We start from the raw sequence: 26770 nt of genomic DNA, 5'->3' as shown, positions 1-26770 counted from the left end.
GTATTTTTAACGACCATTCTGTTAAAGAACAAATTCCTGGATATTTTGATAATACTGAGCTCCCTCTTATTTGTTATATTTACAAGAAATCTACCCGGAAATTTGTGTTTAATTATAGCCAATTATGTAAAATTGTTATTATCAGTGAAAATACACCTACTTCATGTAATTGCAGTAATTCCAAATACATTTATGCACCCATTTCCCATGTTATAACAGGAGATCTTAACATCGTTCAAGACCGAGAGTTGAAATCATTCCTCAGTAAAGGACCTAAATATCGTCCCCCTTCAACTATTAATTGGAATGAGTGTCGTGATATCAACCACGACTCACTCCGTACTTACTGTTTGAAATGGATAAAACGGGAAAAAGCTGACAAAAAATCTTTGGACTCTTTTTTTAATTCAGTAATAAACATTGTTGATATATGTATTCAACATTTTAAAGAACATTTTACTCTTAACAATAACCACAATAAACCTATTTCTCGTATCAAACATAAACTAAAAGAACTAGCCAAGGAATTTGTTTTTGTCCCGGCCGATAAAGCTGCTAATAATATTATTATTGTTTGACGTAAATTTTACATTGAGGTTCTACAAAAAGAAATCACCAATTCACCAACATTCCAACTGACTCCATTTTCAGAAAACGACATCTGTAACAAACATAAACTTTAAGCTACTGCTTTACAAGCAGAACCAAAAACAATGAAAGTCCCAACTATGTATTGGCTTCCGAAACTGCACAAAACACCTTACAAATATAGATTTATTTCGTCTTCAAGCCATTGTTCCACGACTAAATTATCTATTCTTCTTACCAGTACACTTGGTACAATCAAAAACCTGATAATAAATTGTTCAAACAAGGCCTTCGAAAATAGTGGAATTAATTACTTTAGGAGTGTCAAAAACTCGTTGGAAGTACTTGATAAATTGAATGCTTATATTGGTGATTTTGAATCTGTTCAAAGTTTTGATTTTTCTACCCTATATACCACATTGCCTCATATTCTCATTAAGAAAAAATTCACACACCTAATTAAATGGGCATTTAAAAAGTCAGAATGTGAATATATATGTTCAATCTCTTTTAGGTCATTTTTTAGTAGCAATAAACAAAAAAACTATGTCAATTGGACATGCTTTGATACTATATCTGCTCTAGAATTTTTACTAGATAACATTTTTGTTCGCTTTGGAGATTCCGTATATCGTCAGGTTATCGGAATTCCAATGGGGACTAACTGTGCACCACTTATTGCGGACCTGTTTTTGTATTGCTATGAGTTACAATTTATGACAAAAATCAGCAAAAACCCATCGAAACAACATCTGATACACAAATTTAATAATACTTTTAGATATTTGGATGATATTTTAGCTCTCAATAATGACGACTTCAGTATGTATACTAAAGAAATTTATCCTGTTGAACTTACTTTGAATAAAGCTAATGCTAACAATGACCACTGCCCTTTCCTCGATCTTGATATATATATATCATTAACAGAAAGCTTAATACTAAAATTTATGATAAAAGAGATGATTTCTCATTTCCTATCGTTAATTATCCATTTTTAGATGGTGACGTTCCCTTGTCACCATCTTACGGTGTTTATATATCTCAACTTGTACGATTCGCTCGTGTATGTAACAATGTTTTAGATTTTAACGAGAGAAATTTATGTATTACTGAAAAATTATTACACCAGGGTTTTCGATATCACAAACTAGTCAAAACATTTACTAAATTTTATCATCGGTATAAGGACATCATTCGTAAATATAGCTCAACATGCAGACTTCTTATACGTTCAGGTATTTCACATCCAATATTTTATGGAAATATTCTTTATAAAGCACAAAAATGTCAGTATTCACCTTAGAAGCTAACAAAACCTTTAAATAGACTTATTAAGAAGGGATATAGTTACGATACTGTTGCCAGGTCATTAAGGATCGCATATTTTGGCGTTAATATTGATTCACTTATAGGGTCTTTGCATCGGAACTAAACACATTTATTATTAATAAACCAGTTGTTGGCATGACACGGGTTATGTTCTTCTCATATTTGTTATGATGGTATGATACTAAACCCCTCAGGGGGGGGGGGGGATTGTGCCTGATATTGATATGAGGAAGACATAATTTTTCAATCAGTTTAATTGAGGTCCGGAGCTGGCATGTCAGTTAACTGCTAGTAGTCTGTTGTTATTTATGTATTATTGTCATTATGTTTATTTTCTTTCGTTACATCTTCTGACATCAGACTCGGACTTCTCTTGAACTGAATTTTAATGTGCGTATTGTTATGCGTTTACTTTTCTGCATTGGCTAGAGGTATAGGGGGAGGGTTGAGATCTCACAAACATGTTTAACCCCGCCACATTTTTGCGACTGTCCCAAGTCAGGAGCCTTTGGCCTTTGTTAGTCTTGTATTATTTTAACTTTAGGTTCTTGTGTACAATTGAGTTTAGTATGGGGTTCATTATCACTGAACCAGTATATATTTGTTTAGGGGCCAGCTGAAGGACACCTCCGGGTGCGAGAATTTCTCGCTGCATTGAAGACCTGTTGGTGACCTTCTGCTGTTGTCTGCTCTATGGTCGGGTTGTTGTCTCTTTGGCACATTCCCCATTTCCATTCTCAATTTTACATCAGATCTGACAAACAGACAAAATGTACCCTCTTTTTAAAATTTGGTGCAGTTTTTTTAATATTTAAAATTAAAAGTCCAAAAGTGTTCTACAATGATCACCAGTCCTTCAGCTTTCATTTGATGCCAAAAATACCTAAATATGATACATATTTTGAATGTTACTCATGCGTAGGAACTTTTTTGTGTTAAATATGTACTACTTTCTGGTACATGTATGTGCTTTCTGGCCGGACCCGAACTAGTAGGGTTACACCTTGTATCTTTGACATATCCCCATTTCCATTCTCAATTTTATGCCACATAAGTAGGAAATTTAATATAGTTTCCCTTCATATCAATGTGTAATAATGACGACAAAGTGAAATTATATTTTAAAAAAAGCCTCTGAATCATTATATGTATGATTTTGTATTTCTGGACATTTTATTTGACACAGGGAAACGACGATGTTTTGAAAGTCAGACCACAGTAAGATAGTGATGACTTCAGATTGCTTCTATAGGATATTTATAAATGTTCTGATACAATTGAAAGTCCTTAACAATTTTTATATATTATAATAGTTAAGACAGATATTTTTAGGAGTTGAGCAGTTGAATGGGACTATTTTTCTTTTCTGATTCTCAACACTTTTGACATATCCAAAGCACAAAATCCCGTGTTTTACTGATTTTTTTTGTATATTTTCTTTAAAATAATATGAAGAACACCAATATTTATTTGATAAAAAAAAGACCTTGAATAAGATTAACCTGCTATCTACCGCATTTTCGAAGACACCAATATTGTGCGCATAAATGTACAGTTCAAGGAAGGCACTAAAGCATGCATGATGTTAAAAACGGAGAGGGTTTTTTGATAGCTAAAAGTGACTGCTTAAACCCTTTACAACTGCATGTGCCCGTCCAAAGTCAGAAAGCTTGCCATTTTTGCTTATTGCCTTTTACGTTATAAAACGGTTTTGTTTTAGTTTTTTTTTGTGGAGCTTGGTTTTGGTGACAGCACATGTCATTCACAACATGTCGGGATTTCAACAGCTGTAAAACATAATGTTCATGTATTTTTTGTTGAAGACCGATTGTTCGACATGGAAGCCTTTTGAGTTTTTTTAAGTTTGTCTCACCATATCTCTTTTTTTATTCCAAAATACATATACTAGAATTTTATTAATTAAAAGTGTTTTTTTTTTGCTAAAGTATATCTGGAAACAGCGTGTGCGATATTTAAAGCTTTAGCAGTGTAGGACATCCTACGAATTAATGTAGTTTTGTGAACTCAATTTAGAAATTTAAGTTAAAAAAACATGTGTCCTTTTATTAAAACAGAAAGAAACTTAAACAAAAATTGAACTACAACAGATTATGATTTTCCTCTTGAATAAGCGTAAACGGTCCACTAGATTCATCAACCGAGAACTGTGTTGAAAGCGACATTAAAACATTATTACGACTCTGTAATCGTCGAATTCTTTCTTCCTTAATTATTTGTCGTGTATCAACACTTTGTTCTTCAACAAGCTTATCGAGCGCCCTCCTGCGAGCAGTTTTAGAAAAGGCCAAGGCCGCTTTAACAACAGTCGTTAAGGTAACCAGTCTTTGTGTTTCTGGTATAGGTGCCTGTTCAGCTGCAACATATTTCCTCCAGTTGCTCGGTTTCCTTTGTCCATTTGAGTCTACACTAATATCGCCAATACTTCCCCACATATTTGAAATTAAAGAACTATCAAAACCTGAAGCCAATGAATTTATGCTGACTTTTCTTTGTCTTGAACCAACTGCTGAAGGTGGTCTTATTATTCGTCCCATACTATCAGTTTCAATATCAGACGTTTGATTAGTACTTGCAGAAAGTTTTCTTGTTTTTAAAATTCCATTTTCCGGTTTTAATTTTACACTATTATGATCTGATCTCGGTGTAATTTGAATATTTGAAATATGTTTTGATGCACTTAATGTATTGTTTTCTGTGTCTTCTTCTTCTAAAATCTGTTCAATAAGTTTTTTGACGGACGGACTTGTGGGTCCATTTTCTTCTTCTGTTACAGAGTGCAACGAGTGACCATTTGTATTTGTTAGGCTACTATAAGAGGTAGATAGTTTTGATAAAGATTTGTCTGAATTGCTTTGTCGTAATTCATAATTGCCATTTTCTTCCGTTGTTTTAGTTTTTGAAGTATTGCAGTTTGCTGTCGCTGGGCGCACAGGTAACGAGAATTTTCGCTCGAATGACATAGTACATTTCGCAGTTTGAGGTCTTAATAATTTTCTGTGACTTACTTCACTTCTTGATCTTAGAAATCTTTTCAAATTTTTCCTGTCAGACTTCTTGACTGTTACAACCGTATTTTTAAAAACATTTTTGTAACTTTCCACTAATTCCTTTTCATATCGTTCAATATCTTCTATATTACTGAGGTCTGGAAGGGGGAGTGTAGTCATTTCTTCGGTTATAAAAACTTCATCATCAGATTCAGATGATTGAGACTGATTTCTGTAATAATCCAATGCAGTCCTTGACCGTGCAGAAAAACTTCTTATTGATTTAGCACTATTAATCCTTTTAGGACCAAATTTAAGCAACGGGTCATTCTTGAAATCTTCATCTTTTTCATTGCTTGGAGGTATTCCTTCTTCGCTAAATCCACTTGTACGTTTCACATGAGCAAAATCTTTAACAACGGCCCTTTTTTCTCGATCTATGTCCTGGACCAATGAAATCTTTTCTTTATCATATCTGCGGATAATAAAATCCAATCTGGTCTTTTCCATCTTATTCAGGCGATCTACTCTCATAATTTTTTCATTGTATTTTGAAGGCATGTTAATCTGAATAAAAATGAAATGTTAAGATGTAAAGATAGAATATTGATAGAATAAGTCATCCGAAGATATATTTAATAATAATAAGAGCACAAGGTTTACTACTTACACTTAAGTATGATTTCATGTCTTAATTACAATCAAAGACCATGCACAGTTCAAAACGCACAGATTTGGAATAGATGACATACAGAATGCCATGTATGGAAAACGCAAAGATTTGGAATAGATGACATACAGAATGTCATGTATGGAAAATGCACACAGAAATGATGGCCGATTCGTGATCTTACATGTAAAAAAATGTTGTTGGACCAACGACAACTATTTTATCGTTTTCCAAGGTATCCAATCGAATATTTAATTGGGTTGGCATGAATCCATCCACATCTCTGTTGTAATTCCATGCATATATATGTGTTCAACATTGTTTAAAATCTATTGTGAATGTTTTACTGTAACCCTTTAGATAATGGCCCAACAGTATCGATACCACCCCTTCCCCTCTAAATAGAAAGAACATTGTCTTTAATTTATACTTGTGGAGAATTGTCTCATAGGCAATCATACCACATCTTCTTTTTTTATATTTACCTTCCAGTTTGAAATAAAATGAAATTGTCATTCTTAAGAGACGACCATTAGATTTTCTGGGAGGGGTTTACGAATGAATAGTCATAACGAACTTCTTTATTTCGCGCAGGCTCTGCCGCCCCCCCCCCCCCCCCAAAAAAAATGTTTTCGAAATACACAATTATATATATATTTTTTTTAAAACATAAATTTCCATGCTGCATTGAGAACTTATGACTGATTTCCATACCTTGAAATGATCGATTTCCCTATTTGGTGTATTGTTATTTTCATGTGGTATTTACATGAAACATAATTTGACGAATAAACAAATCTACAATGCGGATGAAGTATTTTCTTCCTTTAAATAAAGTCACACGTCTTAAACAATGCCAGTGAAACAAAAATCGACAATAAAATTAATCGCCATATTTACTCTAAATATGTCAAGGATATGTCACTTTTCTGATTAACCTTTTTACGAACAAATTTAATATTTTACAACTGTTAATGATTTCTTAGTTGGAGTATTTATTGGGTCTTAATGTATCTATTTAGTATTTCACCTAGTAGGCTTTTGTAAATTTTCATTGTGTATTGTATGACCATCTTTAATTTGTTCTCCTCTGATAAATATCAAATACGTAACTCTTAAGTGTTTATTTTCAGGGAACTAAGGTTTTAACTTTCCTCTCGCTAAAGATTGAAAGAATGAAAAGGTGGATTCATTTTGAAACGTCCTTTAAAATAAATTGATGTCAGTGATGACCAGAAAAGCCAATGTATACGTGTCTTCGTCTAAAAATATGTCCAACAAAACTTGTTCATTTTAAAGGTTTCAGCACACAGAATCTTTAGTGTACCTGTCCTTAGCCAGAGTTTTATCAAAATTGCTATGTTCCTGTCAAATATGTAGCCATAGAAGAAAGTCATAGAATTAGAGATCCAGCCATTTTAAAAAAGGGGGTTTCCTAACCCAGGACAAGGGGGTCCAACTACATGTCCCCCTTCAAATACATTGATCGTCCAAAAAAGGGGGGTTCCAACCCCCGGAAACCCCCCCCCCCCCCCCCCCATTTGGATCCGCCACTGAGAGAAGTACAGTCATTGTCGTTGCATGGTTGTTGTTTGTCAAAATCGTTTTCCACTTTATGTTCAAAGCTTATAATTCAGGCCGTTATTGTTCTTTTTTTAATTGTTTGAAAGGGCAATTAACCATACCTTTTCCTCATTGTTAAGGGCCGCACAATACCCTGTTCTTGGTCCAAGGACACAGTTATCGTCCTACCAATATAGTCCCTAGTGTAAACAGTGTATAACTTGCATGTTTTATTTGATACACTTTCCCAATTTATTTCTTGATATTAAATGCATAATATTAAGTAGGGGGATGTAATTACTTGTCAAAAAAAAAAAAATGGGTGCTGAATCTTTATGCTAAGTAGTGATTTGGTCCAGTTCAAAAAGGTCAAATTTTATCACGTCTGAAGCTGTCAAACTGAATTTTACACCCCCTTAACACAGAATTGTCAATATTTTTAGTTAGAGCTGGTAGAAGATTCTATAATTTTGATATTATTTGTCTCACTGGTAGTACACTACACTGTAAAAATCTTTTTGAGAAAGAGCAGGTCCGATTTTTTTTAATTGATTTATTGTCTAAAAGAAATGCACTACGAAATAACTGTGTTCTCGGGCCTCTTGTCGACATTCTTGGTGGTGTTAGTTTGGTAAACAGATGTCTCATTGACTGTATTACTCTGTCTCTCTACTTTCATATCTACACTTGACAAACATTGCTTAATTTTAATCATCAACTGAGGAGATAAAACAATTGGAATTGCAAAGATACATCCAATAGTAATAATACAATTTCAATTGCCTTTCACATAGATGTCTCCTGATTGTCCCATTACAGAGAATATTTAAACACCCAACAACACGCACAAACGACATGATGGGAAGCTTACGCTCAAACGACATGATGGGAAGCTTACGCTCAAACGACATGATGGGAAGCTTACGCACAAACGACATGATGGGAAGCTTACGCTCAAACGACATGATGGGAAGCTTACGCACAAACGACATGATGGGAAGCTTACGCACAAACAACATGATGGGAAGCTTACGCTCAAACGACATGATGGGAAGCTTACGCTCAAACGACATGATGGGAAGCTTACGCACAAACGACATGATTGGAAGCTTACGCACAAACGACATGATGGGAAGCTTAATGTAAAAGTACAAATGCCGATTAAGTACAAACGATCTATAGGAATATTTAACTGAGAAGAAAGTATTTTATGTCACTAGTTTTATTTGACAAAAAAAATTAAAACATCTTTAATTACAATATTAGATTAACATTGTAAATTTTATAAGTATATGTAGATGTGTTCAAATGTAAATGCATGTATTGCTACAGTATCGTAAAAGTCTCTCATAAAACTTTTTACGATTGACGCATACATTGCGAATGTTTTAATCGTTCAATATGTCTTGTGAATCTTATTATATGTTAGTCAGTATGTAATGACACTCTACTAACATATTGAATCAGCACATCAACCATTGGTTTTTGGTCCAGAAACTCTTATGATCAAAATGTGCAAATTGTTAAACGAGTACTCAATTTTATAAAGAGATCGAAACGATTCCTCGTAGTATACGTACAGTCGGAAACCAGGTTGAAATAGAACAAAAGAATCGAAGCTCTCTATTAGAGAAGGCGATAAATGTTTACTGTATTGTTTACTATAGTGACAAATTTTTAAAAAGTTAATAGAAACAAACAAAACTGCAATTTTCTTCTCAATTACGAGGTGTTTTATTTCAAAAACACCATTTGCATAAGTTTTCAATTTATCTAGTACATAGTTAAGCAGAACAATTAGATATCAAGTCGACGACATGGGTATCTTTCAAGTTGGATGACAAAAATGCATAACCTCCGATTTTTTTGAAAAAATTACCACGGACGGAAAAGATATCAATCTATTAGTTCAGTAATTTTCGTGTCTGCCCTTCCATTATGTGACTGAAGAAAAAATTCCAAAAAATAGGTAACAATTGTATCGAAAAGAGAAAATCGAGTGCACCTTTTTATGTTAGGGCGTGTTTGAGTTGAGTATTTTGTCTTGATATCGTTCAAAGTAAGAATATTTCATACATCGTCTCGCTTCAGATTCTATCATTTTTATATATTAAAGCTACAGGTTGACTTTATAACACAAAAAAATAACAGTACTAAAAGATGAAATATATGGGTCAAGTGAAATACCTATCTAATGAGTCACAAAAACAGGGAAGGTGTGTTCGAATAGCTATTTTTTTACTGAAAGTACTTGACGACAGTCTTACAAGTTGGATGATGAAAATGCATATCTTCGAAAAATTCTAATTTTTTGTGTGTGATAACTAGGGTTTATAGTCTTCAACCACTAAAAAAATCTAGTCTGCCCTTCCACGAAATATTTAATTAGATTTTTTTTAAATGTTTATGATTTTTCGAAAATTCCACCTAACAACCGAACAGACAATAGTTTTAAGTTGAATCAATGCAGACAATATCATTAACTGATGCTCATTAGCTAGTTGATACATTTGTCTTTTAAAATATAACTGACATATAAGGATCGTATTGGTGCAATGTGGATAAATTTATCGGTTTCCAAGAGCAAAATTGGTAGCGCGTCATCGCTACAATGGCTTCCATTTTTACGATTGTGAAAATGAACTGGCGTAATGGGGAGATAATTTTGACGAAGTAGGATCCTGACTGCGTAGTATCAACATAGGTAAAACTAATTTCTGTCGTTCTTTCTTCGAATAGTTTTTATAATGTAACGCATGCTCATGTTCAATTCATTTTGTTTTATACATTGTATTTTCGAGAAGACTTTATACTTATGTTTTACTTGTGTCCGATCCTTTTTTGTTTTGAGCAAATAAAATATATTTAAACTTTTTTAAAAACACATCAGCTCATGTCTCGTCTTTGTATTTCACAATATTGTTGGTTTTTCACAAGATTGTTCTCTAATTGCATATAAATCCATTATCGTATATTATTCACAACGACACAAAACAAAACAGTAACGCAAAGAGATTTAATGAGAAAAACGCTAATTTCAAACATGCATCCTTGCATGTTTCTTTAATAACATTTTGAATTTTTATAGCAACTCTGCTTTAATGTTTACATTGAAATCGTGTATGATTAATGAGATGTTTAATTTTAATTTGTAGTTAGCATACATATTATTCATTATGTTGTTACTTATAGCGATGGGTAATTCTAGAAAGTATGTAGGCGCTTATATAGAAAATTCATTTTCAAAATTCCCAGCAACATATTTTCTATTAAAAAATGTCCATATGTCCATGGAGAACGAAAACTACAAAATAAACTTCAAGAACTTGCATTAAATCAGACGGGGGTATTACTTAAATGACATTAACAAGTTGAGCTATGATATATTAAATAGGCTGTTCTTAGTTTTATCATTCATAAGATTTATTATTAAAATAGACAAACATCATGTATTAAACAGCCATTTATACATTTATAGTAAAGGATATAAAATAATCTTAACATTTATTTCAAATTCTTAGCAGACGTCACAAATAGACGCGTTTTAACCCAAGATAATGATTTGACTGTTGTAGCACCATGGGAGAGTTTACCCTCACATGCAGTGTTTAGATCCGCTTCGGATGTCTTTAAAGAAGAACGTTTTGTGTAATGCTTATTCCAATTAATCTTTTTCATCTTATATAAAATTAAACTATTCATATCTATTTATTGATATTTCCAATGAAATAAATTACTTAGTATGATTCATTTTAAACTTCCTTTAAACGATATTTTAATATAAATATATTTGAAATAAAATGTGCATCAAATTGTTTATAATCTTAGTTGCTGAAGACTCTTATATCATAATAATTTTACCAACCTCTAACAATACATTAATGTTAAATTCTTCTAAAGTATTGTAATATGTTAGCAAGAGCAAATTCACAAATGATTTTTTTTACTTTGGGCAATTTTCAACGGAAATTATGATTTCAGAGGACGAAAACAAAAATGGAATAAAATGTGCTAAATAATTAAATACGAATCTTATATACGAATAATACGTTTATACTTACAATATTTTTTTGTAAATCCAATTTATTCCATCAAATGTGATATCGACAATATTTTACATTGATCCCATAGATTATCCACACATAAGAAGATGCCAAGCCATTTCTTCTTTTAATCACGTCTGTAGTCCTGGAACAAAGATAAAGACAACATTAACGTAAGCTTTAACCTTACTTCAATCAATCTTAACAAATCCTCTTTATCCCGTCAACTTATCGTACACCTCGTTCGATTGATTATTGGAAATACGTATCTAATATAATTTAGGTAAAAGATCTATTTAAAATTATGGATCATAAAGTTTTATAATTTATTGGCGTTTAATGAAACCCCAAATTGAGCTATAAGTTTTCAATGGTTATGGGAACCTGAATTCTAATTATGAGAGTCTATGATTTTCTGCTAATGTGAAACCGTTATAAATTTAAAAGAACTCATATAAAAACAAACCTAAGGTCAAAAGAAATCCAACTAACTGTTAAGTAATTCAATCATATCCGTTTTCAAAATATTGTCTGTCTCCTGTTTAAAGTCATAAATTTACAAGTCAGGTATTAATTTTTACAAAAAATATTTAGCGTTGAGCACAATTAAAGATTTGATCTTGTTATCAAAGAAAATCATTTCCCCATTAAGAATAACTAAGAATGTAATTTTTGCTATCCCGCGTTGACTTTTTGTTAATCATTAAGCGTCTACAGAATTCAACTAAATGTAGGCTGTTCATACATGTATACCCACGCATTTGTGTCTTGTCAAAAGGCAAAATAATTTACTTCCTATCAGAAATAATAATAAATGATAATATATCAACTCTAATGTAGAAATTTTAAAAGGAACATTAAATTGAATAAGAAACAATCGACAGGCAAATGACATGATTTGTTACAAACCTTTCTTAAATTGTCCGTTTAGAAAAATTTTACGAAACGAAAGTTTCAACTCCCTAAGGCATAGTTGACCTTATTTGGAAATGACTACTCTTCTTAAAGGCACACGATACAGTTACAGGGGAGGTAATGACGTTGCTAACGTAAAATGTTATTTTCGCGACGTCAAACTGTGACATATCGGGAAAAGTTGAAATTTTTCGACTGATTTTTGTCATTCAAACTAACTCAAATAATTCAAGCCCTTTCCGTGTCCGATTTTCTCCCACACGAGGATGTAGCCTTCGTAGATCAGCGGAACATAACGACTGAATTATTCGGGTTACATTCAAACTGATTTAATTTGAAAACAAGGGCATGGACCCAAATTTTTTAAACCGACATTTTGTTTTATTTTGCAGGGAGATTATGTGGACCAAATTTTATAAAACTGTAAATAGTGCATTTTTTTTTAATTTTGATAAATATACAGCATAAAAATTCTCAATTCATAACCATTTGATAAATATGAGTTATTTCTTAACAAAAAAGGCATAAATTTTTAGAATACTTATAAAATACAGAAATTACAAATTATTTAACAAAAAACAATTTGTGTTTATCTTTTAAAACAAAAAAGTTATGTCTTTCTTTCGAAAAGGAAAATACGGCCACAAATCCGAATTTTGAGCAAATATACAAAATTTCGACCTCATTTAACTCAAAAAGTAGCACATGAAGGTATGTTTTTTATTACATATTTGATTTTATCAGGTAAAAAATAGCCTATATGCAAATTTTCATCAACTTGTAAATACGGAATCAAAACTGTATCGTATGCCCTTTTAAGTCCTATTCGGAAATAAAGCATTTCAACTCGTTCAGTTCATTTACATCCTTGCATTGCTTTCATGTATTCGATTTTGGCGTTCCTGATGAAGTTAAATCAAAAATAGAGTTTTGGACACGCCAATGATATTTATAAAATGTTGATTACATTTTGTAGCAGTTTAAACGCTAAAACATTGTGTATTCTGAAAATAAGCAAATACTTAGGAAAGTAAGTGGCTATGGGAAACACATAGTGTATGCTTGCTATAGGTGTCAAGCAAATAAAACTAGTTAAGTACGAAATGTAGGTTTTTGAAGAACTGAACCAATAAAACAACTGGTTGGTGTTTAACTTTGTTAATACGTTGGTCAAACCTGTATTTTTTACCATGCACGTTGTCAAACCTGCATGACAGTTCAAAAGAAAAATAGTCAAAATAGTCAAAAACTTTTCGGAAATTAAATGTAAAAATAGTCGAACCCTAGGCCTGTATAGAAGTTTAATGTACAAATAGTCAAACACAGTATGGAATACATCCTGTATATACTGTCATACCATGTATAATAATAGCTTAATATAAAAAATAATCAAACCTGTATACAAGTTAAACATACAAGTATTCAAACACTGAACAGAAGTTTAAGAAACAAATATAGTCAAACCCTGTATGTAAAAACAAAATTCCAAACTCCGAGTAAATTCAAAACGGAAAGTCCAAAATCAATTGGCAATATCAAAAGCTCAAACACATCAAACGATAACATGGATAACAACTGTCATATTCCTGACTTGGTACAGGCATTTTCTTCTGCAGAAAATTGTGGATTAAACCTGGTTTTATAGCTAGCTAAGCCTCTGACATGTCGCATAAAATTTTATCATATTAACAACAATGTGTGAACAAAACAAAGAGACATTACAAATAAAATGTCAAAAAAATAAGGATGCTGCAGTCAACATTGTGTTATAATCGTAATCACAATTAAAAAAAAGCCAAATATGTTAACAAAGATAAACAAAAAGGCATATCGACAAAGCACATCAGCAAACACTAAAGACAAGAATACAAAAAAAATACTTCAGCAGTGCTGCAAAATAATACAATGACAGGATGTATAAGTACCGATCCACGTCAAATGGATATTACCAAAAATAGACTTAACAGTAAAAGTAACAATTTACAAAGACAAATAAAAGGACACTTTAACACATAATTGAGACGATAAACAACATCATTACCTAGAATCTATCCTTCAGGGCCATTGTGTATTATTTGTGAAGCTGATACGGAATATCTATCAACAAGGTCTTGGTATCTTCCGATGATTTTTTTTTTTTTTAAAGACGACACTTTCTTTGCTTTATCCTCAGGATAGTTCATCAACTTTCTGATGACGTTTTACAAAGTCTACGTAGCAGTTGCAAGCTGTTAAATACCGAAGAAGTTGGGAAATGTATATCCCATATGCAGGTGAAGTTAGTATATTTCTTCTAAGTATACAATTGAATAGTCAAATCATGTGAAAACTATCAACATACGAATATTTGAACCTAAAGTATTGAAGTTAAACCCACAAGCATTCTAATAGTTTAAACACCGTTTAACATATAAATAGTCCAACCCTGTATCATGCTGTACGGAAGTTTAACATACAAATAGTAAACCCCTGTATGGAAATTTAACATACAAATAGTCAAATAAAATTGAGAAAGGAAATGGGGTATATGTCAAAGCGACAATTACCCGACCATGGAGCCGAAGGCCACCAATGGGTCTTCAATGTAGCGAGAAACTCCCGAACCCGTAGGCGTCCTTCAGCTGGCCCTTTAAAAATATGCATGCTAGTACAGTGATAATGGACGTCATACTAAACTCCGAATTATACACAAGAAACTAAAATTAAAAATCATACAAGACTAACAAAGGCCAGAGGCTCCTGACTTGGGACAGGCGCAACATTGCAGCGGGGTTAAACATGTTTATAAAATCCCAACCCTCCCCCTATACCTCAAGCCAATGTAGAAAAGTAAACGCATAACAATACGCACATTAGAATTCAGTTCAAGAGAAGTCCGAGTCCGATGTCAGAAGATGTAACAAAAGAAAATAAATAAAATGTCAATAATACATAAATAACAACAGACTACTAGCAGTTAACTGACATGCCAGCCCAAGACCTCAATTAAACTAATTGAAAGATTAAGTCTTCATCATATGAATATCAGGCACTATCCATCCCGTTATGGGTTTAGTATCATACTATCATAAAATATATGAGAAGAACATAACCCGTGTCATGCCAACAACTTTTTTTTTTTAAATAAATGTGTTTAGTTCCGATGCAAAGACCCTATAAGTGAATCAATATTAAAGCTAAAATATGCAATCTTTAATGACCTGACAACAGTATCGTAACTATATCCCTTCTTGATAAGTCTGTTTAAAGGTTTTGTAAGTTTTGAGGTGAAACTGACATTTTTGTGCTTTGTGAAGAATATTACCATAAAAGATTGGATGTGAAATACCTGAACGTATAAGATGTCTGCATGTTGAGTTATATTTACGAATTATTTCCTTATACCGATGATAAAATTTAGTAAATGTTTGACTAATTTGTGATATCGAAAACCCTGGTGTAATAGTTTTTTCAGTAATACATAAATTGTTCTCGCTAAAGTCTAATACGTTGTTACATACACGAGCGAATCGTACAAGTTGAGATATATAAACACCATAAGATGGTGACTGTATTGAAGTTTAACATTTACATAGTCAAACCAGTACTGAAGTTTGAATAAAAAATAGTCGAACCTCATACGGACGTTTTACCTATACACAAAGTCAAACCATGTAAACATGCAAGATAACATAGAAGCAGTCAAATCTTGTATGGAAGATTTACGTCCCAATAGTCAAACCCTTTATAGACGTTGTTCATAAAAAAGACAACATACAAACACTCAACCATGTATGGAGTTTTAACAAACAAATAGTCAAACCCTAGACCTGTATAAAAGTTTAACATACAAATAGTCAAACCCTAGACCTGTATAAAAGTTTAACATACAAATAGTCAAACCCTAGACCTGTATAAAAGTTTAACAAACATATACATAGTCAAACCCTAGACCTGTATAAAAGTTTAACATATAAATATAGTCAAACCCTTCATGAAAGTTTAATGGTTAAGTTCATCGATCTACTCAAACGCCAGAACAAATATATACCAATATTAATACCAGTTATATACACGTAAATGTAACAGTCTTATTTATTACAGATAATATTTGATATTACTTGCCATGAATAATTACAGTAATTGCGGATCCTTTCTCTTTGTCCTATTGCACACAAAATAACAATGGTTCCTTTAAATATTTCTATACCACAAGGTAAAATGATTCAAATGTTTGGATAAAATTTTTTAAATTATCGGTCGAATGCTATTATCTTGTTCCCAATTACAAATCGATTTCAGATATTTTTTGAAAGCTAAATTGAACGATTTATGTTACACACTAAAAGGAAACTTCAATTTACCAAAATAACTTCGCAATTAGATTACCGTTGTTAAAATTACAATTCTTATTAGCCTCAATATACAATCGTTTTTATACAACACGAGAGCGTTTTCGTGTTACAGCTATTTGCATAATACATAGTATCACTGATAAAAATCTTTCTCGTTCAAACTAAAAAACGAAATGACTGATTAAATATCAGATACATTTCCAAAGGTTGCTGTATCAATTATTCAAATTCTAGATAAAAGTTAAAATCAATGTAACCCCCATTAATGTAAAGAGGTTCATTTTTATTTGATGTACGAGTAACTTAAATTACAGGAAGGTTTCCGTAAAACATACCATTATAGTTTTACCAGTGTCAATATTTATACTGAACAATTGTAACGCATTCGATAAGCCAAACAGAATCTTATTATTATGCAGTTTAACTTAAAACCAATAATTAACTGGAAATAAAGTGAACTACGAATACCTAAAATGGTTAACCATAAGAGCACTTATAACGCAGCATGTTGTCTCAGGAGTTGAAAATGAAAACTTACATCCATTATTTTGTGAAAACATTTTTGTTGTAGTTTTTGTTTTTATTTATTCAACCGTCTTTTAAAAGTTTAGAGGCCAAAATTTCTTTAAAATATTTGTTCAGCAAATTTGTTTTTTTAATAAAATGTCAAATTCCAAACATTTAGTTTCATGAAGAGATATAAATGAGGGATTAGAAATTACAGCCATAATTCTTAACAATCACATGTTTAAGAGCGTGGACAGAATCTAGTTCACAGTTTTACCAAAGTTTTTTTTAATGTTTTTTGTTCACCAAAGGAATAAGGCATTGATGCATGAGAGATCTTTTTGTTTCTTTTAAATCCGTGTCCTGTTTAGACTAAGGGGAGGGTATTTACAATTTTCCCGGTATCATGGAATAGCATACCACTTATATATTCAGCATTGGTATACGTTCAATGAGACAATGATTGTGTGCATACGTATCTAAACATAACTTAAATCTAAAGTTGATGATATCGAATCTTTTTCAATTCTGGAAATATAACTATTGCCACTTAAAAAATGTATTTATATACCAATTTTGCAAAACAATATGTGTTAGTAAAGGGTAAAAAGGGTTCTCTAAGGAAATCCGCTTGTGATTTTCAAATGACAACTTTCTACAAGCAAGACGAATAATACTAAAAGGATTTTTAATTTATAAGTTGAAAAACTCGTACAAAGTCATGGTAAAAAAAAAAAAAAAAAAACGTCAACAAAGACAAACAGTAGTCTACAAAACACAACATAGATAATTAATCAAAAGACCGTAGTTACTACCTGGACCTATAACCTTTTATAGACTGTGACTTGGATGGAGAGTTGCCTCATGGGCGTTCAAATTTCTTATGATGTAATATTAGGCCAGAAATGGATATGTCCAGGCTTTTATTTTTGAGGAATAAGCTTTTAAAAATCGTGGTAAATAAGAGTTCTATTATTTTGTGTGAAGATTTTTTATATAGTGATTTTTTTTTACTGTCAACAACTTTGACGAAATAAAAAGGATTTGGACAGATTTTCCAAAATTGATCATCTAGATTAAATTGTTATTTCAATCACACTTCAGTTGACCTTAGAGAGAATTTATTATAATACTTCTATTGTAGGAGTAATGGATTCAAATCGTTTTGTTTTTTCAGTTGTTTATTTGAAAATTGAATATAAAACAAAATTTAAATTTGTGATAGCTGTCGGTATAAAGCATTTACAGAGTTGCGAAAATGAGGTTCGTGTCCATCACAAGTTGCACTAGCAGTAAACTCAACATAGATACCAGTTTTAAAATTTTGTTCACCAGACACACCATTCATCCACAAAATACTCATTAGCAACGCTAAAATCGTAAAAATTAAATAGGAAAATTAAAGTACAAAGTTGAAGGGCATTGAAAACCCAAAATTACGTAATGTTTTTCCAAAAACATCCAAGGTAATACATAAGAAATTAATTTTTTGTAAACAGTTGATTTATAATTATAACAAGATCAATAATAATTCACAAAGAAGTGCCGACTGTTGGACTGGTGATCAGTACTGTATTTTTTTTAGAGATAAAAAGGCTCTTGGTCCACAGCTCCATTCATTTTTTGTTGTTTGGCCATAAGCTGCAATATGAGCTCAGAGATCTTTCAAATAACTGTTTTTGAACGAACTGTATCGTAAAGATCAGGACTGAAAATACCAAGACCACAAAAGGAACCGCGTGGGACCATTGTAATGACCAAAATATGTTTTTGTTTAATGTTGATCTGCTGATATTCTTTATTGTGTTTTTTTAAGTCAAGTATTTCTTCGGCTTGATCAATTAAGGTGTTACAAGTAATAATTATTATCTAAACATTTTTATTTTGTTTACTCTGCAATATAGAGTTCAGTATTTTTGTGATTTTACTTTTTATAGACTATGAATCTTCCTTGTGTATAATTTTATGACAGATGTTTAAGTATAAGTCGTAACAGTCATGTATGTTTATATTATACATCTGCGTGCACAAGTAGACGTTTAACGAAAACATAATATACTTGTTACTTTAAAGTTATTAATGTCAATTTTCTTGAAACCAATAGAATTCAAAGGACTTTTTTAAATAAAGTTTTGTTTGAACAAGGTACCGATTCTGTCATCTGACCTTCAGTAGTTTTGAATATTATGTTAAAGTATTTTTTTTGTAATTCAAAATAATAAAATGTTTTAATTGATAAATGGAATTATAGAATATAATGCTTTATTTGATTAATGGAATTATAGAAGTTTTTATTCAACACATTAGAATATTCAGTTTGAATGTACCATACCTGCCAACTTTTCAAAGTGCCCTTTGGGGTTTTACGTGCAAGAGGACTTTGTGGTCCCAAAAAAAACTCCAAGGGGGCCTTTAAATGCATTTTAATGGTGTTTTTTGTTCTTCTTCCTACTTTTAATAGCTTATTGCATTCATAAAATTAACTGTTTTGTTTAAGATTGTGGACAAAATTGCTCTTTCAAAATTTCCATTTGGGAGCCTTCATGGAGGAAATCCCCCGCAAATGGTGACAATTGGCATGTATGATGTACTTGTAGAAACATTGTTTCAAATAGTATATCACATCCTTATTTTTGTTACCAGGATGTGTAATATTCTCATTGATATTTGGATATGGGAAATCATGGTTTCTTTATATGATCGAATTGGCTGTGAACTATTAAGCTTTTACTTACTGCGAGTATCCCCCACCCCAATTATAATCACCAACCTGAAGAGTGCAGAATTGTGTGTCAGTACCAATCTTATCATTTTTATAAATGGTTATGTCAGGATTATTAGGATAGCTAGGATAGCTATGAATGGACTGTTTTGTAGTATGTTAATTGGTCAGTACTTCATAGACCTATGCTTGTAGTTTGGACAAATAAACCAACAATTAATGGTAGGAGTACTCAAAACTGATTGTTTGGGAAAATATAACATACAGGTTAGGGGACGACCATTAAAATTTCGGGGAGGGGGATATTGAAAATGAATATTCTGGCCTGATAAGAACTGAAAATTAATAAAAATGCGTAAGAACAGATAAAACAAAATCCGCAGGAACTCTTCCTACCCCCTTTTCACCATACAGACTATCAAATAGCCATCCCTTCAGTATAACAGAATTTCTCAAGACTTAAAGTAGAGATTAGGAATATCTTATTAATAATATAGTTTAAGCAAAACATCAGTTAAGATAATATGCCAGTTCCATTTCCTTGTTATTCTAAAAGCAGACTGTAGATTATTCCAAATTATCGTAGTGTTATAAAAAAAAAATGAAAACAGGAAGCACAAAAAGATATTGCACTTAACAACAAACCTATAGTAGTTTTGAATATTATGTTAAAGTATTTTTTTTTGTAATTCAAAATAATAAAATGTTTTAATTGATAAATGGAATTATAGAATATAATGTTTTATTTGATAAATGGAATTATAGAAGTTTTTATTCAACACATTAGAATATTCAGTTTGAATGTACCATACCTGCCAACTTTTCAAAGTGCCCTTTGGGGTTTTACGTGCAAGAGGACTTTGTGGTCCCAAAAAAACCTCCAAGGGGGCCTTTAAATGCATTTTAATGGTGTTTTTTTTTCTTCTTCCTACTTTTAATAGCTTATTGCATTCATAAAATTAACTGTTTTGTTTAAGATTGTGGACAAAATTGCTCTTTCAAAATTTCCATTTGGGAGCCTTCATGGAGGAAATCCCCCGCAAATGGTGACAATTGGCATGTATGATGTACTTGTAGAAACATTGTTTCAAATAGTATATCACATCCTTATTTTTGTTACCAGGATGTGTAATATTCTCATTGATATTTGGATATGGGAAATCATGGTTTCTTTATATGATCGAATTGGCTGTGAACTATTAAGCTTTTACTTACTGCGAGTATCCCCCACCCCAATTATAATCACCAACCTGAAGAGTGCAGAATTGTGTGTCAGTACCAATCTTATCATTTTTATAAATGGTTATGTCAGGATTATTAGGATAGCTAGGATAGCTATGAATGGACTGTTTTGTAGTATGTTAATTGGTCAGTACTTCATAGACCTATGCTTGTAGTTTGGACAAATAAACCAACAATTAATGGTAGGAGTACTCAAAACTGATTGTTTGGGAAAATATAACATACAGGTTAGGGGACGACCATTAAAATTTCGGGGAGGGGGATATTGAAAATGAATATTCTGGCCTGATAAGAACTGAAAATTAATAAAAATGCGTAAGAACAGATAAAACAAAATCCGCAGGAACTCTTCCTACCCCCTTTTCACCATACAGACTATCAAATAGCCATCCCTTCAGTATAACAGAATTTCTCAAGACTTAAAGTAGAGATTAGGAATATCTTATTAATAATATAGTTTAAGCAAAACATCAGTTAAGATAATATGCCAGTTCCATTTCCTTGTTATTCTAAAAGCAGACTGTAGATTATTCCAAATTATCGTAGTGTTATAAAAAAAAAATGAAAACAGGAAGCACAAAAAGATATTGCACTTAACAACAAACCTATAGTAGTTTTGAATATTATGTTAAAGTATTTTTTTTTGTAATTCAAAATAATAAAATGTTTTAATTGATAAATGGAATTATAGAATATAATGTTTTATTTGATAAATGGAATTATAGAAGTTTTTATTCAACACATTAGAATATTCAGTTTGAATGTACCATACCTGCCAACTTTTCAAAGTGCCCTTTGGGGTTTTACGTGCAAGAGGACTTTGTGGTCCCAAAAAAACCTCCAAGGGGGCCTTTAAATGCATTTTAATGGTGTTTTTTTTCTTCTTCCTACTTTTAATAGCTTATTGCATTCATAAAATTAACTGTTTTGTTTAAGATTGTGGACAAAATTGCTCTTTCAAAATTTCCATTTGGGAGCCTTCATGGAGGAAATCCCCCGCAAATGGTGACAATTGGCATGTATGATGTACTTGTAGAAACATTGTTTCAAATAGTATATCACATCCTTATTTTTGTTACCAGGATGTGTAATATTCTCATTGATATTTGGATATGGGAAATCATGGTTTCTTTATATGATCGAATTGGCTGTGAACTATTAAGCTTTTACTTACTGCGAGTATCCCCCACCCCAATTATAATCACCAACCTGAAGAGTGCAGAATTGTGTGTCAGTACCAATCTTATCATTTTTATAAATGGTTATGTCAGGATTATTAGGATAGCTAGGATAGCTATGAATGGACTGTTTTGTAGTATGTTAATTGGTCAGTACTTCATAGACCTATGCTTGTAGTTTGGACAAATAAACCAACAATTAATGGTAGGAGTACTCAAAACTGATTGTTTGGGAAAATATAACATACAGGTTAGGGGACGACCATTAAAATTTCGGGGAGGGGGATATTGAAAATGAATATTCTGGCCTGATAAGAACTGAAAATTAATAAAAATGCGTAAGAACAGATAAAACAAAATCCGCAGGAACTCTTCCTACCCCCTTTTCACCATACAGACTATCAAATAGCCATCCCTTCAGTATAACAGAATTTCTCAAGACTTAAAGTAGAGATTAGGAATATCTTATTAATAATATAGTTTAAGCAAAACATCAGTTAAGATAATATGCCAGTTCCATTTCCTTGTTATTCTAAAAGCAGACTGTAGATTATTCCAAATTATCGTAGTGTTATAAAAAAAAAAATGAAAACAGGAAGCACAAAAAGATATTGCACTTAACAACAAACCTATAGTAGTTTTGAATATTATGTTAAAGTATTTTTTTTTGTAATTCAAAATAATAAAATGTTTTAATTGATAAATGGAATTATAGAATATAATGTTTTATTTGATAAATGGAATTATAGAAGTTTTTATTCAACACATTAGAATATTCAGTTTGAATGTACCATACCTGCCAACTTTTCAAAGTGCCCTTTGGGGTTTTACGTGCAAGAGGACTTTGTGGTCCCAAAAAAACCTCCAAGGGGGCCTTTAAATGCATTTTAATGGTGTTTTTTTTTTCTTCTTCCTACTTTTAATAGCTTATTGCATTCATAAAATTAACTGTTTTGTTTAAGATTGTGGACAAAATTGCTCTTTCAAAATTTCCATTTGGGAGCCTTCATGGAGGAAATCCCCCGCAAATGGTGACAATTGGCATGTATGATGTACTTGTAGAAACATTGTTTCAAATAGTATATCACATCCTTATTTTTGTTACCAGGATGTGTAATATTCTCATTGATATTTGGATATGGGAAATCATGGTTTCTTTATATGATCGAATTGGCTGTGAACTATTAAGCTTTTACTTACTGCGAGTATCCCCCACCCCAATTATAATCACCAACCTGAAGAGTGCAGAATTGTGTGTCAGTACCAATCTTATCATTTTTATAAATGGTTATGTCAGGATTATTAGGATAGCTAGGATAGCTATGAATGGACTGTTTTGTAGTATGTTAATTGGTCAGTACTTCATAGACCTATGCTTGTAGTTTGGACAAATAAACCAACAATTAATGGTAGGAGTACTCAAAACTGATTGTTTGGGAAAATATAACATACAGGTTAGGGGACGACCATTAAAATTTCGGGGAGGGGGATATTGAAAATGAATATTCTGGCCTGATAAGAACTGAAAATTAATAAAAATGCGTAAGAACAGATAAAACAAAATCCGCAGGAACTCTTCCTACCCCCTTTTCACCATACAGACTATCAAATAGCCATCCCTTCAGTATAACAGAATTTCTCAAGACTTAAAGTAGAGATTAGGAATATCTTATTAATAATATAGTTTAAGCAAAACATCAGTTAAGATAATATGCCAGTTCCATTTCCTTGTTATTCTAAAAGCAGACTGTAGATTATTCCAAATTATCGTAGTGTTATAAAAAAAAATGAAAACAGGAAGCACAAAAAAATATTGCACTAAACAACAAACCTATAACCAATTAAAAAAAAAAGTTTTACTTGTGCACTTCACCAAACGATCACTCCAAAGAAAATGCCACTACTTTATTTATAGTGCTGGATTATTTGCGTTTAAGATATGCAAATATTTAAATGGCATTAGGAAATATCTGCAACAATTTAAACGGGTATTGGTATAACAAGGACGGTGTTTAGTCTAACGTGACAAATTCAAAATTCAAAGTAGAGACATCCGTTACATTGTTAATTTATAAATGTGTTAATCACAAAAGTTTGTTCTTACTGTATAAAGATTGAAACCCCTAACATACAATTTTAATATCTTTGAATGAGTTTGATATGGATATCTATAGATGAATTCGCACTTTTATACTTTGCAAAAGGGGGTATGATCTACAGACTTTTTCGAACGGCAGCGTTTTGCAAGATTAAGAAACTAATTCCACAAACATGATACAAAAACTCAGAGAGGGACATATTATAGCACGATTAATTATGTTGTAAGACATTTAAATCTTAGTTCAGAATCGAATTTGGTTTAATGTCTTTATTAATATATACATTCTAAAGAATTTAAATATAGTCGTGTGTATATTGATTGACATTTTTCAAAATCAAGTAATATTGTATATGGTGTAAACTAAATACAAGATACAACGTGGATATTGGACAATTATTGCTACATTCATCAAGTTTAAGAACTGTGCTTATTTTGAATTTGAAAAATTAACACATAACTTAATATGTATTGGTATGTATGTTACTATGTATAGCTACGCCAACTCATGATTATACATCTTGTATATAGTGTTTACTTATATTTTAGCTTTGCACAATGATATGCGTTTGTTGGACTGTTTATAACGTCTCTAAACGAAGCTACGTATTTTCATGCCTACAGTGGATCCGTTGAATGTGAACTGATTGATATTTTAAGATTCATTATAAAAATTAAAAGATGTGGTATGATTTCTTATGAAACAGCTCTCCACAACCAGATGATATAGAATATATATGTAATTGGCTTTGAACTTGTCTTAAGAAACTGCGTGTACTCTTATGTCGGTGCTGTGCATTCATTGTTTTTATGTTATTGTTTTTGTGCCTCGTACCAATCGTTTTGAATTATGCAAATGTGCAACTGATTTTCACAGTTTCTTTATATTGTGTGCTGTTACACCAATGTTCCAAGTTAAGGGGTGGTTGAGCGCTAACAAACATTAACCATGCCATATTATGTATGAGCTGTTCACGTGACGGAGCCTTTAGATAGTATTTGTCATACGTTCATGTTTGTCACGTTTGGTTTTTTTTTGTGACTTGTTTACCCCTTAGAAATTAGCTGTTAGTTTTCTCGTTTGAATTGTTTAAGATTTGTCATGTCAGGGCCTTTTCTATCGCTGATTAAATGGTATAGATATAAGAAGATGTGGTGTGAGTGCCAATGAGACAACTCTCCATCCAAATAACCATTATACATGTAGGTCAATGTACGGCCTTCAACACGGAGCCTTGGCTCACACCGAACAACAAGCTATAAAGGGCCCCAAAATTACTAGTTTAAAACCATTCAAAAGGGAAATCCAACGGTCTAATATATATAAAAAAACGAGAAACGAGAAACACGTATAAATTACATAAACAAACGACAACTACTGTACATAAGATTCCTGACTTAGGACAGGTGCAAACATTTGCAGCGGGATTAAACGTTTTAATGGATCCAAACCTTCTCCCTTTTTCTGAAACAATAGCATAACATCACAACGTAGAAAACCACACGATAAAATATCAATTGGCAGGCTTAACGTAAATTAATACACTATGAACGACTAAATTTGATCATAGTGTGTTAGGTTTTTTTGTAAATGTTGGACACCTGACGATAGCCTATAATTGCTCACTATCACTTTATTTGAGCTTTGGTGAATAGTTCTACATATCTCATTGGGAATCATCAAACATCTCCTTATTTCTATATCAAAACATAGGTATGTTTTCATTCCCTTAGTAAAATTTTAAAAAGTAACAAGCATATGCAATAAATGTTAAACATGATAGTTGTTTTATCCTTTCCAGGAGAGAGACTTTTTAGATTGGTTTTGAAAGAGGATCTGAATAGCAATATTCAGTTCAACTGCCCTAAACATTTTGGCCCAAAAAATAAACATATTATGCAGCCTTTAAAATTCTAAGCGATTATATGTATAGCTATGAAACAAATGTTCATACAACACGTCCTTTTTATTAAATTTTGAGTTTCTTAAATAAATTCAAATGATCACAAAAAAATGAGAAACAAATATTCCTACCACATTAGTAAAATATAGCCAGTTATTTCCACAGTACAATCCATAAATGCTGGTTCAAATTTTTAATTGATTCGCTTTTAAATGTGTGAAAACAAACTGACAGTTCTAATAAAAGTGTTATGTTCAAAACTGTTAACATTAAAAATCTAATTAAATAAGTAAACATAATTTTAATTTTTTCACCTGAAAGAATAGCTGACAATCGTTCAAAAGAAAAAATAGTTGAATAAAATAATATAAATCATAAAACTTAATATATTTATTCTTTAATAATTGGGAGTCGTTAAGAGACATATGAAATGAATATAATATCTTACCATTAAATACGTTGAATCGATTGCCTGTCACAATTATTTCTCATGTATTATGATCCTAAATTCGGTTAAAAATGTAACTGTGATGTGTATTTTTTACCTAATAATTATAAATTGTTAAAAAAGTACCCCGCGAGGTCATACTATATAAAATTAGTTGTCGTCAATGGCGGTAAAGTTTGTTATAAAGGTTTTTCCGCTACTGTTTGGTCAATATTTAC

The 26770-nt window shown here is 31.8% G+C and overlaps 1 protein-coding gene across 2 annotated transcripts; it reads right to left on the bottom strand.

Moving 5' to 3' along the window:
• Positions 1–3963: 3963 nt before the first annotated feature.
• LOC143048251 (uncharacterized) lies at positions 3964–26770 on the bottom strand. 2 transcript variants are annotated; one of them, XM_076221810.1, is made up of 3 exons: positions 26553–26770; positions 11223–11349; positions 3964–5495 (listed from the first exon to the last, which is right to left on the bottom strand). In XM_076221810.1, exon 3 carries the CDS (start codon positions 5487–5489, stop codon positions 4020–4022), a length of 1470 nt encoding a protein of 489 aa, XP_076077925.1. In that variant the 5' UTR covers positions 5490–5495; positions 11223–11349; positions 26553–26770; the 3' UTR covers positions 3964–4019. The 2 variants fall into 2 exon arrangements, with proteins under 2 accessions (XP_076077925.1, XP_076077926.1); XM_076221811.1 differs by lacking the exon at positions 26553–26770 and adding an exon at positions 26236–26256.

This window comes from Mytilus galloprovincialis, chromosome 10, assembly GCF_965363235.1.
Source record: "Mytilus galloprovincialis chromosome 10, xbMytGall1.hap1.1, whole genome shotgun sequence".
Classification (NCBI taxonomy): Eukaryota; Metazoa; Mollusca; class Bivalvia; order Mytilida; family Mytilidae; genus Mytilus; species Mytilus galloprovincialis.
This window is presented reverse-complemented; position numbering and strand designations above follow the sequence as displayed.

Bases quoted from the DNA above. Each gene is read 5' to 3' on its own strand.
- LOC143048251 (XM_076221810.1), bottom strand. From the start codon at position 5,489: ATGCCTTCAAAATACAATGAAAAAATTATGAGAGTAGATCGCCTGAAT.